The sequence below is a fragment of the Phlebotomus argentipes genome, unplaced genomic scaffold (genome assembly GCF_947086385.1).
Source record: "Phlebotomus argentipes unplaced genomic scaffold, Phlebotomus argentipes genome assembly scaffold_4, whole genome shotgun sequence".
NCBI classification, from domain to species: domain Eukaryota; kingdom Metazoa; phylum Arthropoda; class Insecta; order Diptera; family Psychodidae; genus Phlebotomus; species Phlebotomus argentipes.
The window spans coordinates 13,726,983-13,748,135 of NW_026776174.1; the positions used below are offsets into that span (position 1 = coordinate 13,726,983).

Here is a 21,153-nt window from a genome sequence, read left to right on the forward strand (position 1 = left end):
CCGTTCTTGGACACGAACATGGCAATTGCTCGTGTGACTGTCCTGCGGGCGACAGAGACTGACCGATTCAATTAAACCGCCGTTTTCTCACTCAAATTATTACATTCACACATCCAAATGGGTGATGAAAGAGGGTGAAAAGCAATCAAGTATTGCACTCTTGCAATGTGCAATTATGTTGTGAGCTGAAAATGAGTTTAATGTCTCTCTGATGTGAAAAATCCGATCGCGCTTTTCCATTCAGTGTCGTAAATTGATTTGCTGGTTTTGTCAGATGTCACATCACTCAGTGAAAGCCTGTTACTTAAGAGTTAATGAATTTTCCCACATGTTTTTCACGCCTTTCACAGCCTTTTGCAGTAATGGAAGTAAATTAAATAAAGCCGTTCATCCAAAAACACAATAAAGCCATGAGAATTCTATGGAAAACCCACATGAAAAATCTGCAAAAGGCTGCATAAAAGTGTTTACTGCATAGTTTATAATGTTATTATGTAATAGGAGAGAATGGGGCCGTGCCAGAAAGGGGCGAATAGGACTCCAAAACTGCCCCATTCTCTCCTAGCACATACACAAGAGCATGTAAAGTATTTTAAATCCCTCTTTTCCACACTACATTTTTTCCGCCTCCAACATTGCGCTGGATTCCACCCAAATTGGAGTACGGAGAATTCCTTTTTTTTTCCCCGGGAAACAGACCCTCTTTGCTGACTCCGTGGTTGGCGTTTTCCCCCTCAGACCGCCATCCTGTCTGATAAAGAAAAGCATATTTTCCCACGTTAATGTTCTCACCCCCTTTGGCTCAGGACTATCAAAAAGGGTTACACTTGCTTGACTCTCTCGTCCATGTAACATTATTAATAATGATGATTACGAGCACTGGTGCGGTTCCCGTGAAATTTATTACAGCTCCCGTCTTTGCCACAGAACTTTCCGCAGGAGAAAAGAAAACATAAGTTCATAGTAATTATTTTCATGCAGGAATCATTGGTCAGAATATGGTCTGTATCACAATATTCCAGTATAATGGTAATTGCAAGTGTGCTCCACGAGGCTAGAATGACTGCACTTCCGCCACAGTAATCACCGATAAAAGCGCACAAAAAGCACACAATGTTAAGACAATAAGAGTATTATTATCTCCTTACGTGATGCCTAAAAAACATTTCTGCTCATCACACACATTTAATGCTACTTCTATAAGCTTGTCATCAAGTTGAGCTTCACTGTGAAATTTATTCAATCATATTGTGTGGTTGGAAAATTGCAGACGCGTAAAATCCGCATAGAAACTTCCTGGTGATGAGAATGAAGGCTACTTGATAGCATATGATGGAGCTTTCTGAAAAATTGAGTGAACATAAAATGCTGTGAATAATGCATTTTGTGCCCTCCAATGAAGAGTTTCAGCCAGGAAGTGAGCATAGGCGAATTTATTGGATTATTCATGGACTTTCCTCAGCAGATCCTAGGCGAAACGAGTGAATTCAGCAAGCACACGTTGCATGAGAGAAAAGGAAACGCGCGCTAGTCAATGGTTTATTGAGAAGAATTGCGGTATAAAAAGTCCACACGATATTGCATCAGAGGGAAAAAGAACAATGCTGTGAGTGTAATTAAAAGTGAATTTGATTGTGAGCTATTGAGCATCGTTGGCAAAGGTTGCAAGACAATTTCAGGCTGAAACTGAGCTAAGAATAAGAAGAACGAGGTCATATTCAAAGTTGCCGTCTATGAATGAGGTGTGAGTGGCGAATTATCAAACAATAGTGGCAATTTTATTGTTGGAAATGTAGGCGTTTATGGGTTGACAACACAATCTCTACATATCCAGGTAGGAAATCCAAAGAGAGGAAGTTTCTGGGTATTTGCTGAAAAGAAATTGTGCGCGGAGATGTGGCTGAAACTCGTAATTATTATGCGAACCCTTCGATTCCGGTGCCTTTCAGTTTCATCCGAGAGCCATGGCAAGTTCGCAAGACGGTAAAGTAAAGTCACGAACATTTGTAATTTCACATAAAGAGATTGATAACTTCCATAAAGACCTCATGCTTTATTATTTACGATGCGAAACAACACATAAAGACGATATGTGAAATAATTAAAATGGAACTTTCACTGTGAGTCTCGCATTTTGCAATTCCAAATCTCCTCAACTCTATCAAAGGAGGCTCAGCATGAAGACTGCAAGCCAGAAGGACTTTTGATACACATCGCACTTGTGTCGCACATGTGAATAAATTAGTTTTGATCGCTGCCATAAATAGTGGTGAAAATTTATTAGACCTCTTGAGAAAAGTGTGGCAAAACGCTACCACATGAAAGCCTGAGGCTTTTCAGCTTTAAAACCTCCAATGAAATGGAAATTCAGTGCCGCGAGATTGTCCTGTCGCCCAAATGAAGTTATGTGCAGCAACACTGTCATAATTTTACCAATTGCTGATTCTGACTTATTCACTGCCTGGGCTGTTCTGAAAGCCACAGCTTTTGCATCTACGCAGAGTGAAAAAATCGAGGGTGTTTCAACGCATAAGAGATGCTGGCTAAGATAAAATGCGTGCGGAAACCACATAAATACCACTTTTGACACCAATTACATGGTTTATCCTTTCAACACTGTGGCAAGCGTATTCCACGATGGCCAATAGAAAATCACAGCTTTAGTAAAACAGTGGAAAGTCAAAGGTTTATCAGGCATTCAAATAATAATCTCGTATTTCATACCTTCTCTGCACACCGCCAACCGTCGTCCTGTTGTGATACCTCATCAATTGCATCGAAAACTGAAAGCTGCACAGATTTTCAGACTGAACAAACATGCGACATGGAAAATGCACCACAGGTTGATTGGCATGTCACAACATTTATAGTTTGACACACTTTACAAGCTCAGCTTGACAGAGTTAGAATTTTTGATGGGGACAAAAAGGTGAAGTGTCAAATAATATTCTGCACACTGTTTTGATATCGTTTTGATGTCGCAGGATTTAGTGTTGAGTATGGTTGAAAAGGCTGTAATAGAATGCAAAGTGATTCATTTTCGCTGTGGCGTGGTATGAAATATTTAGATTTAATTAGATGGGCATTCGTGCTCAAATATCACAAGCCTCAAATTGTGCTAATTGCGCATCCATTAAAAGGCAATTTATAATGCACCATAAAGAGGAATCGTGTGGACACAATCATTCTCCATCTAACACCTTGGCAAATTAAGCGTCTTTTCTCTCCAAATTGGTGTTATTCTTCTGGCCATTGCTGTAAAAATCATGAGGAAATCTCCATCGTGAAGTGCCATATAATTTCTGATGATTAAGGAGGCTCCAAGTTGATTTTCGGCCGCGCGTGATTAGATCATTTAGACACTTCTCACTTACTTATTAGTCGACTTCGTGGTGTCTCAATAAATTTCTCTTCCACCCACAATTGCAGGCTGAATCGAGAACTCGATGGCTTTAATAGCAAATCGAAATTCATGCACGGTTTATTCCAGGGTGAAATATGAATTCAAAGAATGAATTCAGAGAACAAGAGGCATGAGTGACAATGCGTGACCAAATTACCGCATTCTTGAGGTAAATAACCTCCTCTTCCTTCCCATATACCCACACACCGCAGACAATTTCTCATCAGACGAAATCTCTGAGTTTTTCAGGGGAATTGAGCTGTGAAACCACACTTCAAGTGGCCTCATGTTGGTTTTCACGAGGGTTTCAGAGAAGACACGAGAGTTTCCAAGAGTTTCGCCGAATGCTTCCACATGTGCAGATATTGCAGAGTCTGTACAGATGGATTGTAGAGTGTGTTTCTCTGAATGAAGAGCGCGAGTTGGGAAATGAGCCCCTCTTGCGCCAGCCAAGTGAGGAAATTTATGCGAAATATAAATCACATGTAGTTTCTTCATTAATAATGTTGCACATTAAAACTTATGTAGATTACACTGCACGTTTTGCCATGCCTTTTTATACAGTGTTTGTGTGTGTCTTTTGGTCTTCACAGATGATGGATATCTGACACGTTTTCTCCATTGGCCACATTACGACCGCAACGAGAGGAAGAGTCATCATCTTCCAGAGTCCACAATGGAGATGCATTCTTCGCTCAAGTCACCATCCAGGCCCCCTCCGGATGACTCACTGGCCGCATCGCGAGTGCTCTACGTGTGAGTTATATAATCCCATTGACTTACTTTATCCTGCTGAGCTTTCGCTGAGCTTTTCTCTCTCTGTGTTGCGGAGCAAATTAGTGCTCACAGTCTAGACGATGGGGAAAAAATGAGGCGAGATTATCTTGACGTACATAATTGAAAGTGGCGAATGAAGTACATAGTATATACATTCTGCTGTCGCATTTTGCAAGAAAACCTCATTAATTTTTGTCACACACCAATCACAAGACAAATCGCTCTGGAGACCTCCGGTTCACAAATAGCGTCTCTCATCTCGCCTTCGCGCTGCAGAAAAGGTGCACTCGCGAGGAATAATTCCAATGAGGATCGCGCGAGTGACGCCATCGAGAGCGCACAATTATTTGTCACTCCTTGGGTGGAGTTCGTCAGCGTGTCGCGAGGAATTCCCCAATGATTTGTGTCTCCCGTAACAATAATCCGCCAAGTGCTCGCGGTGTGGGTGTTTAATGCTCTTCAAAAGCATGAAAGTTGAATATTGCCGGGGCCAAGGGGGAGACAGCATGCATTAAATCTGTACACAACTTCCAAACACTTCCAAATTTGCACACTTCTAAAACATGGAATTTGAAGTCTGTTTCCATTCGATATTTCTGCAAGAATCAAGTTAAAACCGCTGTTTTTGGACATCTTTTCCGACCATAACCTCACAAATGCAACTAAGAGATCTTCAAAGACTCTGCGCATTAAGGATTCTTCAAATTCAGAGAATCTCGATGATTCATCAGTAAAAGAAGCACGCAGGAAAGGAAGATTGTGCGTTTTTGAACGCTTTTACTTGTTAAATACTTCTGATGAGCTGTACACCACTTCTGGCTGTATTATCTACCCCTTGGCCGGGGCCATTCGCAGTGAAAACATATTTCTCCCAGACTCTCCCTCAACTCACCGTCGAGAAGGTGTTCCGAAGTGCCACTGTCACCGTTTCGGCACTGAGAAAGGTGTGAGGAAAACTTTGTAAACGCTTTACAGGGAAGCCCAATGAATACCAATTCAGCCAATTTGAGATATCGTGAGTAAATTCAGCAAATGAAGCACGCAATTTCTGAAAATGAGAGGCAATCAAGAGATTTTTGGCAAAACCAACAAACGCGTGATAAAGAGAAATATCACACAGAATAATTGTCACAACCTAACAATTTCAGGCATTCTTTAACTGACAAGCTTGTAAAATAGGCTAAAAATCTGTTTAGCTCAACACTTTGTATGAACTGCATTGCAACAGTCGCTAAGAAAAGTATAAGAAATATGAGTGGTTGTTTATTGCTCACCTACAATCCTAAATGTGCAGTAATTAGCAAGTGAAAGAGCTGAAATCACTCACTCAAGTTTCAAGTGCAATTATGAAAGTAAAGTGTGAAAATTCCCTGAGAATGCGGGAAACGGGCAAGACAGATTGCCCACCATTGACACAATTTTCTAATTGCACCCAATAAACCCTCCATCGAATTAGCAGCGTTAGTCACTTATGCATCAGTGACCAGAATGCCAACCCGTTTCGCGGTCGCGCAGATGACAGAAAAGGTGCACTCGCGAGGAAGGAACAAATATTTTTTTTACACTTTTAGCGCACATAAATATTGATTTAGTGAGCAGCACTTGGCGTTTCGAGCAGCATCCACACTGCAGTATTGCCATGGCATTATGCATGTGCGGTGTTTTTCGAGGGAAATTCCACGCTGGCCAGCGCATAAATTAAGTAATTCCGTCATTAATAATTTTATGGGCCCAACACGTCGCCAAACTGCACACAAAGGTGCCATATTATGAGGCGAAATGGCAAAATAATTTGACGGAATTTATAGGAATGTTCTGAATACAATTAAATTATTCACTTTCTTCCATTTCTTTCCTCTTTTCTTCTCCTCTTTTTTTTTACTGCCATGCACATAAAACTATGTAAAATTAACGTCTATTCTCTATTATCTGACTTCTATCCACTTCTTCACTCACTTCAACCTCTCTTTCGTCATTGTTTCCGTAGGGAAAAAGAGCGGTTGGACTTTTGTCGTCTTGGTCTTTTTTAATAGGGGCACAAATTGTGTGGATTTCGTATGCACGATGCGCCTCTGTATTTCCCCAAGTGAACGATATGGTTTCAAGTGATGACTAAAAACCGTCAGCCGCGGAGAATGAAGTGCTTTCGAGCATGAAAGTCCGTTAGACAAATTTTTTCCATGGCACAATCGAAGTAAAAGACGCTAGACAAGCGAAAACGCGAGATTTTGCTCACTCATTGAACTTTCTTTCTTTGCCATTGACGAGATTAAATCATCCGAAAGTAAAAATTCACAAGCGATTTCTGCAACATCACGATAGTGGAGATGAGACTATGCGAAGCGTGAGACAAACACCGGATGCACCCAATTTTCGAAGGGTTGAGGAGTTGCATGCAAGGCGTTTTGTGTCTTTGATCATGAAACTTGAGTCCTCGCGTCATGAATCTTGGCGGGGTTTTTGCCAGGCTTTTGCTTCAGTCATGAGTTCCCAGTGTGGGAAAACCTCCAGAACTCCGTTCTAGAGCAGTACTGGTCAATGGTACGAAGATCTGTGTCAATCCATGCAAGTAATAACTTGCTGACGATGGGAGAAAAAAAAAGAATAAAGAATGCAGGTGAGAATCTATATGCAATGCAGCACAATAATCCACTTTGCAGTGCGACCAGTGCGCAGAAAAAGACATCCAAGCAGTGGACATTCTGCGTGATGCTGAGGAAACATGCTTTCGATATGGGTGAAAAAAACGACAAGTTCATGGCAGCAGAAGGCTATTATATCAATTGAATGAGTCAATTTGCATTTGCCAGGTGCAAAGTGCGGAAAAAACCAAGACGAGCCATCGGGCATGACTTTTATTTCATTTGCTGCCGCGCTACGCTTGCGTCTTTTTTGCCATCCGTCACCTGGCCATCTCTCTGCAGCCACTGCACCACCTTATCGATGATTTCGCCATGACCTAAAAAGTGACATGCCACTCTCACTTCGTTAATCAACTCGAAGACTGGCCAACCGCCCAGGTTGACAAATTCCTGCCAAATACAGAAGAACGGGGAAGTTTTGAACGGAAAGTGACTTTTCGCGCGTTACGAAAGCAGGAGAACAGCTGAAGAGGCGGGGCTTATCAATGGGCGTGGCGTTCAATTCACAGAATCTCACAGATCTTCCCTATATGGCTAATTATAATCCGCAATTGAAATATCACTCAAATCACTTCATAGTTAGGCTTAAAGTTACAAAATCTGATTTCAAGTTGTACTACAAATACTGTAAATTTATGTTCTCCGCAATTAGTGTGAATCATCTTAATCGGTTACTGGGAATTCATATTACAACATTCACACACCAAAAACGCGGCAATGAGAGGCGCCAAGAGAGCCCTCGACAAGACGCGCTTTATGTATAAATTAAAATTCCTCCAGCCAAGCGAGGTATAAAAAACAAATTGAGAATCTCTTTAACGAATCTCATAATCACCCGGTCCATGATTTCTCTTTTGGGAGAATTCTATCTCATTATGTGAAATATCCCTCTATGTCGTAACTCCATGGGCGCGAGAGGATGATGATTGTGGGGGCATTTAATCTGCAATTAAGACGGTGAAACCACAATTTAGGTGCCCCCGATGCTCCACTTCTGACCATTTCGGCGTGACGCAACATGATTCAAGACCGTGTCACTGTGATATTGGTTCCACTGTGAACGGCCCAGTTCAACTTATAAATCATCTGCATAAATGCCATGCAAATTGAAATAAATTGTAATTCTGCGGGAATGCGTGCGCCATGGGAGCCGTAATTTATGATAGTGTGGCGGACTCGGAAGGAGTTAAAGGTGGGAAATACAGTGTCCTCTCATTACACAAAAACGCTCGCGTGGCCGGAAAAAAAATGTCCTGACTCATCGCATTTGCGTGGAGAGCAAATTTATCAAGACTCACGCGGCCATGATAAGGAGAAAAAATCTCTGCACGCATTTAGAGCGCGGTTTGATTATTATGGATTGTTTGGGGTAGATTTTCAACGGTAAAAGAGATGATTAACCAATTTGCCACGTCAAATTTGCCTCCTCCTCTGTGTTTTTCCATACATTACCGCGCGTCTTCAAATTATCATTATGTGCTTTTGTTGAGCGGGAGATGTTTAAAAAGGCGAACAATACAGAACCGTTGCTTCTTTCGAGAAGTTGGGAAAATATTAAATTTTATTATTATTGCACATTATTACCAAATCATTATCCATTCTGCTCTATACTCAACTGTTGGGGCGCTCATTTGCATACTATATCTCTTCGTGCGCCCCTCGCGATGGCTATTTGGCGCTGAGGGAGAATTCTGCCGCCAAAAGATCACATATGCGGACAAGAGAAAAACGCCCCAGAGAGAAATGCTGCATAAATTTCTCCCATCACATTTCGCCGTCCGTTTGATTGGTAATATTGGTCATCATCTTCATTATACACAGCTGAAAGCTGGAGATTCTCGGTGGTAAACAACCCGCCTGGCCTCTCACACCACGATCGCTGGCAACAATGTTGCTCACGCTCTTCCTTGTGCCGAGAACCGGTAGAACAGTAACACAATTAGCAGGTGCGAGGCCGTTAACAGTCTGCTGCATGCTGTATTCCTGAGCAAGTCACTTCTCACACCGAATTCACCCACTAAACACGCTGCATTTTGAGAAAAAATGGCTCTTAAGGGCGGGGCAATCAAGTGGGCGGAGCTAATGGAAGGGAAGAAATGGTTCTAATCCCAAATCACAGGACAAGGGACTGTCAAAGAGAATAAAATGTTTCTTGTGAAAACATGAGTTCAACCAATTCCTATAGCGATCTTCTGCCAAGCGCGAGTGAGGGCGAGATCGAGCGATAAAATGACAGCCGACGCGTGCACGCCTGAAGCTTGTTTATTGGAAAGAACCTTCTTATACAAGCTCAAGAATTGCTGCGTCTAGCAGAGCTGGAGCCAGTTGCGGGCTTCCCCAGGGGATGACTGACACTCCTGAGAAAATGTGCACCGCGGCGGTCTCGCTTCCCAAGAAGTTCGACGTGCCAATTATCTGTGCCGCACCAAAAAAGGCCCAGAAATTGATCAATTATCGATTTAGAGAAATTCACATTGTGGACTTGTGAAAGAGAAATCACTCATGGGCAATCGATTGCTCAAGCAATTATAGCAGTGGGCAGCTAATTCCCCTAATTCTTCCCCGGCTTATTTGCTGGCTTTGCTGGCCATTTCGACGGTGTGTTTTGCACCGAATCGAGTTGGGCAGAAAAAGCCTCAAGAATAGTCACTTCAAGGCGTCTGATATTCATTTTATTAATACCATCGCTGCGCACTGTTATTGGTGCTCTTTGAATTCTCCGGAGGAAATTGCTGGCATTTTATTACAGTGACTCGCACCGCAGCCCAAGCGTAAATCCAGCACTACAATCCATCTGTTTTTCCAATCATGATGGGGAGATGAATTTCCAGAGTGACGATGTAATTGAAATCACCTGTCGAGCACACGGCGAAGGTCTTCGCTCTCTCTCGCTCTTCATTGTTTCTTTCTGAGAATCTCAAAGGTCGCGTTTTTTTGCGTGTGATCAATCATCTGAGGCAAAATAAGCACACAATAAACTTGCCAAATTGTCTTATTGCCTAATAAAATCATCAGAAGACGGTGGGCAGCGAGAAGTCGCCGCGAAGAGGAAAGTGAGTGGAGATAGAACGAGATCAAAAGGTGATGGACGAACCCATAACTTTCGATTTCTCCGCGCGCTTCGAGTGCTGGCGCTGAGTGATAAATTGCCGCTCGAGATTTGAAGTATAATTTCCACGGCGGATGATTGGGTGTGCTGGTGGTCTTGTGGGAAAAAAGCCGCGTGTGGCACGCGGGTTCGTCGCTTCTGTATCACTCGCGTCTTTCATTTGGGCGCGCACGCAAATTCGTGATTCCATTTCTCACTCCTCATAACTTCACTTTTTTTGCCAGCAAATTCACCCAACGGTATAATTGAGAGGCTTATGAGGAGAGGCAGCATAAACAAACCGCATAAGCAGATATCAAGTGACTTTATTGGATACATTTTCCCTCTTGACGCCTCGCGAGGAAAGCCAAGTTGGCATGAAAAGCCGAGTATTCTCAAGAGAAACGCTAATCATGAAGTATGGACAAGTGGAGGAATAATTAAAAGCCCCTTTCTCCAGCTTACACACATTCTCAATCAACAATTGGGCCTGAAAATCGTCTGGAAAATCACTTAAGCGGGAAGCGCGCGTATAATCGTAAAATGCTCATTATTGAGCCCATTATGATGGCTCTGGAGAGCAATTTCTCATGCTTGAGTTAAGAACAGGAAGAGAGTGGCGAGCAGACAAAGGTTTTCACATCGCAGATCTTCAAGAATCCTGAGGAATTTGCGCGCAATTGCAATTCTTGGCCGGCTTCTTGGGAGATCATAAAGGAATTCTTAGACAGACTCTAGAATTTTCACATATTTTATGTTGCTGTGATACTTTATAAACCCAGTGAAAAACCATACTGAGATTGCTGAGCTTTGACTGTTCACTAAAATGGCAATGGAATAAGAAACGCGCAGCTTGCAAAAATGCTGATTAAGTGAATTTATCAAGCAGCAAAAATCTGGCTCAGTATATCACTAATCTCTCTTCCGCTGGCGAAGAAGAAGCCCTTGTTGGAAGTCAGTAGACCATGCGGAAGAATCTTTAGTAGTTCTTGACTTCCAGGCAGAAACCACACGCAGAAGGTGTAGTGAAATTACATAATTATCATCATTTTTATTCCGTCTCAATTCACCACGAACAATAGGTCTATTCAGTGGGATGGCAAAGTGTAAATATTACAGTGCGAAGACCACCTCCTTGAGGAGTTGCCCCAATGAAGAGGCTTCAAGTAAGGCTACATCCGTCGATAAAATCATTTCCGTATGAATGAGAGAAACAATGGATGCGAAATGCAATGAATGAATATTGTTAGGAGGCCATCTCGAGATTGTGGCAAGAGAGAAAGCTGCGGCCAAATGAAATTCACTATTTCACAGTGAGAGCAAATAGGCCAGAAAATGGCTGTAAATTATGCCAATTTCCATTCGATCCACCTCCAGTAGTGTGTAAATATTAAATACGCCTAATAATAATCCCATTTTTGCCTAAAGTCTCTCCCAATCGAGAAGATCTCAGCACAATTTATGCTCCATGAGCAACAGAATCAAGCCAGAGGCTGACACTTGAAGCATAACAACCTGACTTTTCCCGTGCGGATTTTTTTTTTAATTGATTCTGCATAGAGAATTTTTAATTATCGCAAATCCATGTGTAATTTACTATGAACTGCTTTTCTAGAAAACTATTACACTTCCTCTTCGGCTCTTTTGTATAACTTATCCATGCCACAGTTAATGATTCGTGAATGGAATTTAAAATAGGCGTGTTCGCTGGGAAATTTCACCGTAACGACAAGTAAATTTTGGGAATTATGACAGTCGCAAATTGATTATCAATGGCATAATGCTTTAATACTCCAGTTCACACATCTTCCAAAATGCAAGTTGGGAAATAATGCAATTTCTGATGCGGTATAAATTTCACCTGAGAAATTATACCAAATTTTGCTCTACTGAAGCATAAATTGCATGATGAGAAGTTCACATGAGAATTTATCTCTGAATATATGATATCGTATTCAGAAATTCAGTTCCACATGATTTTGCTGCTTGAATACTGATGTATTGATAAATACGTTCAAGTCTCACCACAGCAAAACAATCTTTGGCGTACAAATTGCCTCTTGAGACACTCTCTTTATACTCTCTCATGTCCATTTGCATTCAATTTATTAAGCGATATGAAGGCGATGGAAGAATGCCTTTCCATTCAACGCAGCATCATAAAATTTTATGATTCAGAAACACACTTTTCATCTCTGACACTTTATTATGATTATTATTACTGTTGTGTGCAGAACAATAAAACGGCCTAGAGTGCATTTGCCGAGGCAGAATTGCGAGGTGTTAATTAGAATATTGGCGGAGGCTGAAAAGTTGCATTCAGAAGTAGAAAAAGTAGAAAAAGTCCAGGTGAAAATTGAGATTTCTCTCATATCAATCGCATCTTGTGACCATAAGGAGGAATTTCTCACAGACAATTTTCTTAATTTGCCAATTAGCGACACTCTTTTGAGAGCACACGCGTGATTTATGGCGAAGGAGAGGCAATGGAAAGCAGATCAATAAGGCAATGATATTGCAGGTGTAGAAAAGATGCTTTCATTCATAAAATATTAATTTACCTTCTACCATAAACTGACCAGAGAGACACGGAGGAATCTTGTTCTCCAATATGTCACTGCCATTTAAGCATGTTGCATAAGAAAGTCCCAGCGTATCTTCATCCATTTGCCATGCACTCCACTTTGCGCACTGCAATACAAAGTGTACAGTTTGCACAAGACATTTGAAAGTGCTCCGGAGATGGAATTGTGAGAGTGAGATTGAATAAAGTACATCTTCATTCTCCAGCTTCATCCGTGAAATTCAGAAAATCATTCTTCATGGGATTGTAATTTATCTGGTCACATCTTAAAGAGCAACACGTTTTATTATTCAAGTTAGCATGAAATTAATCTCAAATTATACCATGTTCAACACAATTTATGTAACTGATAAGACCGCATGTCTAAATGGCAATTCAACGTCCGTCATATGCTTAAGAAGCCTTTTTCTATGCACAAAACTCACACTTTCACTTCACGCGAATGTTCTCTTCATATACACACTATTTATTTAACCCAAAGTGAAGTTTTGAGCACAAATAGACGCCTTTTCTTCGCGATCAATGAGAAAAATAAAGCGAAATTTGCTTAGAAATCAATTCCTGAACATAATTACTCTTGATATACTTGATAATAATAAAAAATACATGAAAAACAACCCCTTGAAAGACTTGTGAGGGTTAAAATTTCCAAGTAGTACTTTATATATCGAGAAACAACACCCACTGGAAAACCGCCCCATTCATCGTGAAGGGTTTATCAATTCAATGGAAACTTCTGTATTTTATGCAGCAAATCATGACATAAATTCACGAATAGAACTCAGAGTCTTCTTGACACTCTTCACACAACTATTTGTTCAAATTGACATGCTGGAAGACCCTTCGGGAATCAATATTCTACACATTTCACCCATTTTTCGTCCGGCTTTTTTTTCGTTCTTCAGCCACCGAATTGGAATTTAATGGATTTATTTTATTCCCAGATTTTATTGCTCATAGGAAATGTGTTGCGGGTGAAATATTTTTCTTTGTTGTATGAATAAAACAACAGCAAAAAGTCAGGCATTGGGAGAGAAAAGCTCTGTGGGCGGGAATAGGAAGGAATCGTGAAATTTACGATCGATTAACAAGCATAGACGGCAGAAATGTAAATCTAAGTAAATCCTCAATTGTGAGCCAATGTAAGAGAGGCATTAGCCGACAATGTTGCGAATAATTGCTCTGAACTGGCAGCAAATTGAACATCCAAGGCAAATATAATAAAATTGTCGCGATTTTGCTGATTGTGCGAAATTGCGATCGAAAGTGAAATCCAATGTCTGCTCCAAGGAATGATTTGCAATCACAATTAAGTCACATAAATTGATAATTAACGTCACATAATAATCCGCGATAATGTATTCGCCTGATGCTGGAGATTAGAAAAAAAAGCCAGAGTGATTACATATTGGCTTGAAAGCGCTGCTGCGAGCTTTTAAATACATGCGTGTGCAAAAAATGACGTCCCCCATAAAGTATGTGAATCACGGGCCTGCGATAGTCATAAATTGTCTGGGAAAATGTGTGTCAAATGGAATCGCGATCAGTGATTGTGCTGCGAAATTATTTATTAACTTAAATTGCACTCGACAGGGAATTAAGTATGAGAGAAAATGTCTCGCTTAGTGCAGCCTAATGATTTAATATGATACGTAATCTGTGCTTTTTCATGCGGACGTCTCTGTTTTTGCTAGGCGCGTGGCACAGAATGCCAGAGATTAGGAGATGGAGCCATTTTTCACCCGAAAAAAGGCCCAAAAAGTCCACCTACAGCTGGCGTGAGCCAGAAAGCGCTAAAGAGCATGGCGAGTTTAATTTGCCATCGCTTGTCTTTTTGCACTGTTACTTAACACTTTTGGGCGAGCTCGTCAATAGTCACTCACCAAAATGACCATCAAGGCTACAAATCACTCAAAATATCTCTTGTACGCCGTGTCATGTTCCAACATTTTCAGCCTATTAATTCTGCAGCGTATTCCATTGAAGCCCAATTCAAGTGACTTTTCAGAACAGCAGAAGAACAGGCAATAATCCTCAAACATTCACAATCAGCGATTGAGCATTAGCTCACGACTCATGTCGTGAGTTATGCAATGTTTTCATCCAATTTACTCATATATGAAATTTATTAAATTCGCGCACAGGTGACTCGGACATGATACGAATCTAGATCAGGTTTCTAGGCGGGATTCCGCGACTTCTTGCCGAATGGAAAATTTCAATTAATATGGAAAACTCATGCTCGACTCTCCCTCTCGCACTTCCAGATGCCAGGACGCCGAGGAGAACGGCACCTCGTCCACGGACAGCGCGGACGAGATTCCCGTGTGGGTGCGAGGCGAGCAGCGCTGGATCTCGGGCGTGACTGACCACACCACGGCCTCTGACCTCGTGGACGCGCTTCTGCACGACGAGGGCATCGCCAGCCGCGGCAAGGACTACGTGATCACGGAGCGCTGGCGCAGGGTGGAGCAAATCCTGGACAGCCGCACGCGAATCCTCAAGATTTGGTCAGCGTGGGGTGAGGCGCAGGCAGAGGTAATTTATGGGCAAACTTTGCAATAACCATTAAAAAGCGAGAGTATTAATGGGAGAAGCTGCAACATTGCAGAGACTCTGAAAGCCTCTTTTATTGCGAGAATTACGCAATTGTGGTCTCAACGCCCACAATCGGCTACCGGTGAAAGGGCAGTATTGTGAACAGTCGCACATTATAATTCACAAGGCAAATAACACGAAGGGTGCATCACCAGTACTCGTATCTAAATCATAACTCAGTGATTAGGAATGTCCTGGAAGGAAACGGAGAGAAATGCGTGAGCTGATTTCTTGCACGCAACATCTTAATCTGTAACTCAACAATGATGTATTCATTCATTGTTATAGTGTTAATTAATTATTTATTTAGCAGATAATGAATTAAAGTCTTTTGGCAACTACAAAATACACAACAATTTGGGGTTCCACGACAAAATTTTCCCAATTCAATGCAAATTTATTCAAAAAAAAGTAACGTTTTCGAGACATAAAACATTTATCTTTGAAGCGCTGAATTGATGTGAATTGTGATCGTCTAAAAAACGTTATAAAATTCTCAGATGTAAATACGATAGATGGTGATGAAGCTGACGATCTCTCAAGATTTGTCAACAAGTCCACGTGTCGAGCGCTTCGCGAATGAGCCATCGCTCTTCATTTTTATCTTATTTTCCCACCCCAGCGCAACTTGAGCGAGAAACTTTTTCTCTGGCTCTTCATCATCTCCCATAAATGACATAATAATCACGTGAGAGTCTCTCAATATATCTGATATAGCATCAAATTCACCTGCCGTGGCCCACATTTAATTAATTTCGCCTCACACCCATTAAATGAGTCTCCACCACATTAATTCTCATACTTTATTGGCAATTGCGTAAGTGATGGTGGTGCAAAATACGATAGAAGTTTTTTCTCCCTTCTTCTCTTGTCTCCCCATTAAATATCAAGAAGCGATAATAAGACATAAAGTGCTCTTGACCGCATAAAATTCTCTCTTATCTCACCACCATTAGGCGTTTGTGAGATGTTGGTACATGAAGAAAGTAAAAAAGGCAGATGCGATGGCAAAATTAATACATTATGGAGCCTTTATCGCTCGCGCAAGATCTCCAATATTGCGTCTCTGCACAATTGAGTGTCAGGGAGAATTTTCAGAAATCGCTTGTTTTATCGACACGTCGCAATTTTCCTCAAATTAGCCAAAAAATCCCATCGATTGAGCTGATTGTGTCGAAAGAGTCTCAATTTGTCATATTTGCTCATCGATTGAACACTCTAAGAAGCCCTTGAGAAGACTCTTGAGAGCTTGAGAGTTTTATTGGCCAAATCCCAACAATTCGCATTGGTGTAAAATATTCACAACTCTCGTTAAGCACACTTATAGTGGAAAAGTTTGGTGTGTGTTTTGAGTTTGCTGTAAAATTAGTGATGGGCGTGATCACAATTGACACACGGCGCGGGAAATACATGAAATTTTATCTGAATGAGCCCTTTTTACTGCCCCGCGAAATTCACACGATAAACAGCTGAGGAGTTAATGGCACAATAAAATATTTTACGCTTCCTGATGGATATAGATTATTTAATATTTTTTACGACGCCACCCCACTCGCAAATTCCTGCGGGTGGCAGATTTATGTGCGTTTCCACTATAAATTCACCACCGGCGAGAAGTCACAGTGTATGCAAAGCAGGGGATGGTTTAAATTGCGAGGAATTATGTTGGATTTCGGGCCCCCAAGAAGTGGATGGCTTCGTGGAGGAATTGGCTGTAATTTATTTGGGGGCAAAAATTTCTATATCTCACTTAGACAAGGCAACACGAAGTCTGCGAAACGAGGAAGTGTGCCTCTAAGGCTTCTGCTGTGGCGCAGAGCAATTAAGAGGAGCAATTTGGGATTGATTGTTTTATCAGATAAAACCACAACGGAAAACCGCACACAGTATACACGACGTCAAACCTCTAAATTACTCCTGTTATGCTCTTGAAAATATTTGCACATATTCATCAGGCTATTTTGTATTCACGCACATGAATTTTCCGCCCTTGGTTGTGCACTCAAATTCAAATGTGCAGCGATGAAGTGGATATTGCCAGTAATATCCTGGATTACGAATCACAATTCCATGCACAATAAAATGCGCATAACCATATTTTAATGCTCAAACTTGTTGAGCGCGACAGAGAAAAGCCTCTTTAGTTGACACTTTTGAGGAAATGGCTGAAAGTGCATCACTATTATCCACATTTCCACAGGCTCTAAAGGTCATCGCGAGGCATCCAATTTGTCCGTATTACGTTTGCAGTGCAAGTGAATGGCTTATGCAGATGTGGTTCACCGTAAAAAGTGATTAATAAATGCTAGAGTCGAGGCGAATCACGGCGCTTCAAAAAACTCACTCTCAAATCAGCGCCGACATTCGTGATTCGGGCTCGCAAATTCGCTCTCTGCCTTGTCGCATTGCCCCATTGTAGACGGCATATGTTCTGCACAGTCTCGATTGCACGCTTTACATCGTCATGTACTGGCTCTGTCCACATATGCTGGGATAGTATGTTGCGCCGCACTTCGGCTGCGATTAATTTTATTAGCCCACTTTATGTGCACATTTCATGTACTACACTGTGCGCTCCTCCGCCGTTTGAAGTGAGGCAGTGCCTAAAGGGCACTTGTATCCAGCACACATGTCAGATGACCTCACCCACTCCAATCGCCCGCCTCATCGTTTAGCCCACAACATCCCGCGCGTCTCGCCAGAAGAATATTGCATTTCTCGTCACTCCTTCTCCACACCGCTGTGAAAAATCACAGAAGAAAGGAGTCAAAAGCTGAGTTGATTTTCCAGCAAATCGAGCAAATCATAAATCAAAAAGTGCTGTTTTTTCCAATCGATGATTTTTGATCTATTTTCATCTCAACAATCTTAATATAAATTGCCGGAATTGATCATTTCTTCTTCTAAATCAACGCTTATGATCAAGCAAAACTGCCGATACGCACTGAACAGATGTGTTGATTTTCTGCAAATAAACATGGGAAAATTCACTTTAACCTTAAGTGATGGATAACAATTAAATTTGCAGCATCTCGCCATCAATTCTGTGGGCAAATTGATTGCGAAACATTTCACCAGACTCTATCTCGCTGTCTAAATGTCATTTTTCATATAAATTACCCCCGATCCACTCGCAAACCGTCTTATTTCCCTTTCTGCGATGCTCACCAGATTGTTATGCAAGAGAGCGACACGGATAAAGGTGACGGGGTCAGAGAAGAGATTCTCTTCGCCACTGACACACATATACAAAGTCGCTCTCTCTCCACTTGCCCATGCTATCAAAGGTGCTAATTAATCAGCAGGTGAGGAGCAACTTTGGCTTCCTGAGGCGAAATCAATCACGGAAGAGCCAGAAATTGTTTGATTTGTGAGCATTGCTCAAATTTTCCACCCATTGTAAATTCATGACTTTAATAGCCGCCATAAAGTGTGCTAAACGTCTATTGATCATTGTATTTCTCCCGAGGCATTTCTTCCCTGAGAACTGAATACAATTGAGCCGAAGTTTCCCCGCAACATTCATCATAACATCAATAGACTGTCCGTTTGCCACCCCTTTTTTGCCAACATAACGCATTATGACTATTTACATAAAAGGCCTGTTTTCCATAATATGAAAAATTAATGCAAATTGTATGGGATTGTGTTTGATTGTATAACACTCGCGCGATTGTATTTCGCGTTGATAGAAATCATAAGCCATCCGTTTGTACTTTATTTACTGCCACTAAGGTTTCGACTGTTGCATAATCGAGTTGTTCCTGACAACAAATTATTCTTCGCGTCTCTGTATTGGATGGCCTTTTTCCCCGCGCACCATTGTGCAAAATTCAATCTCCAGCTGGGAAAGCACGGACAAACCAATTGGCAGTAATTGAAGTCAAAAATGTTTGAATTGGCAAGAGATTGGCAAAAAAAACTGTATCCATTTCAATCTATTTGCGTTTTCCATTCCGATGCAGTGCAGCACGGAGGAAGACACACTTTTCGTATTGACAATTTTCCGTATAAAATAATATTTGTACGGCAGCAAATTACATATCGTAGCGTGAGCAGCGCACAAGAGCAATTTGTAGATGCAATCGACACTTTATGAGAAATTAATTAGGTCTCTCTCCCTGCAGGTGAAGCTGACGCTGCGACGCGTGGAGCGGCACCAGCGGCGCAGTCCCAGCGTGGAGAACTGCGACAGCGGCCGCGGGAGTCCCACAGGAAGCGCCATCGTGCGCAGGAGGCGCCACAGGGCGGCCAAGTCCACAGCGGCATGGATCACGCACGCCCAGACGCCACATCCGCGCACGCAGCGCGCCACCATCGAGCGCCTCATGAAACTCATCCTGGAGCAGGGCGAGACCATCCAGCATCAGCTATCGCGGCTCAGGTGAGTGTGCCACCCTCGAGAGTCCCAGCACGTGTGTATTAATGGCGCGTGTTGAACTACAGACATCCTATCTGCAGGGAGCGAGAGCTGGAGATCTCCTACATTGAGGAGGAGCGCCACAGGATCCGCGAGCGCGAGCACGGGAAGAACTACCTGCTGGAGACGTACCTCAACGGTCTGCACGAGGCGGACGACAAGGAAGTCACCACGGGGAACAGCGACTCTGGCGTCCACACAGAAGACACAACATCTCCGGCGGGCATCTCCCCAATCCTCGACGATCAGGAGGAGTCTGGCCAGCTGGAGGAAGCCGGTGGCAGCATGAAGCGCAAGAGCAGATCGCAGAGGGAGACGATGCTGTTGCGCGAGCACGAGACGGCAAAGGAGTTCAGCGCAGCAGCGGAGAAGAACAAGGAAGCACCATCCAAAGAGCCCAGCGAAGTTCCCGACGACGTCACGGCGGAAATAGATCTCCTGGAGAAGATGTACGTGCTCAACAAGCACTTGCAGCGCGAGGAGGAGCTCGTGGTGCGACTCAGCGCCAAAGTGAAGCGGTACGAGTCGGAGAATCCAGCACTCAGCGAACACCAAATCATGGAGGCTCTGGAGAGAGTGAACGAGGAAATTGCCCAGAAGAATTCGGCGCTCGAGGCCACAGATCGCGAACTGGAGGCGTCGATGAGTGCCTTGCAGGACAAATCGCAGGAACTGCAGGACATCCATGAGCAGCTGAAGGCAGCAGAAGTTGAGAGTCAAGGGCTGGAGGAGGTGCGCGCTATCCCAGAGAATAGCCTCAATCTCAGTCGCGAGTACCTGGCGGAGAACATCTACAACATCAGCAAGATCATCCTGAAGAGCAACGCGAAGGACGACGTGGGCAACTACATCCGCCACACGCCCGAGAGAGACGTCCTGCGGCCTCCGATTCCCGTGGATCACATCCCTAAGGCGCCCGTGCACTTCACGACGGAAGTGCAGGTGCACCAGGCTGCAGCGAGTCCTCTGCCGCCGCAGCTTCCGCCGCCGCAGTTCATAGACTTCACCACGCTGGACCTCATCGCGTCCATGAACAGGATGCACCAGTGCAGCCAGAGGAACATCAACAGCGTCGCCACGGCGGGCAAGATTGCGCACAAGAAGATGATTGGCACCGAGGCGGACTCGAACTCAGACACAGGACTCTCTTCCCTGGGCGAGGACATGACGCAACTGGGCACTCTTGTCTGAGACTCCGCCGAAGCACGCCCTTTCCCTGAACCTAAGATGACCAAGGAAGAAAACACCGACACCAAGAAGTACACCCGAAAATGTGAAAGTAATTTTATACGCAATAAATACATGATAATTGAAGTTAATCCCCGGCTTTAATCGCATTAGTTCCATTTCATTCGGAATTATACCGTCAATTTCCCTCTTTTACCATTCGCTCTTGGGAAATTCCTTCAAATGGAGACTTGTAAAAAAAAAACAAAAATCAATTCCAAGTAGAAGAAAAGCATGCGTGGGCGTGGCATTCAAGGGGGCGGAGCTAATCTTGAATTAAATGAGCTTTTAGCACTTCGAAAGTTAAAGTTTATTTCTTTCTTGGAGCAAAATACACACAAATTTTCTTGCACTCACCAAATCTTGAGTGACTACGCCACTGCTTGAGTTTTATCATCCCTACAAGTGGCACAG

At 42.7% G+C, this 21,153-nt stretch overlaps 1 protein-coding gene across 2 annotated transcripts in view; it reads left to right on the forward strand.

The window, feature by feature from the left end:
- The window catches only part of LOC132257679 (ras association domain-containing protein 10), a 28,958-nt gene extending 8,146 nt beyond the window's left edge, over window positions 1–20,812 (forward strand). Inside the window, exons 2-5 of one of the 2 annotated variants that reach the window (XM_059754683.1) lie at window positions 3,997–4,159; window positions 14,762–15,032; window positions 19,220–19,476; window positions 19,539–20,812. In XM_059754683.1, the coding sequence (XP_059610666.1) occupies window positions 4,080–4,159; window positions 14,762–15,032; window positions 19,220–19,476; window positions 19,539–20,703 (1,773 nt within the window). In that variant the 5' untranslated portion in view covers window positions 3,997–4,079 and the 3' untranslated portion in view covers window positions 20,704–20,812. The remainder of the gene's footprint in view (window positions 1–3,996; window positions 4,160–14,761; window positions 15,033–19,219; window positions 19,477–19,538) is intronic. The other variant, XM_059754684.1, reaches the window with a different exon arrangement.
- Window positions 20,813–21,153: the final 341 nt, after the last annotated feature.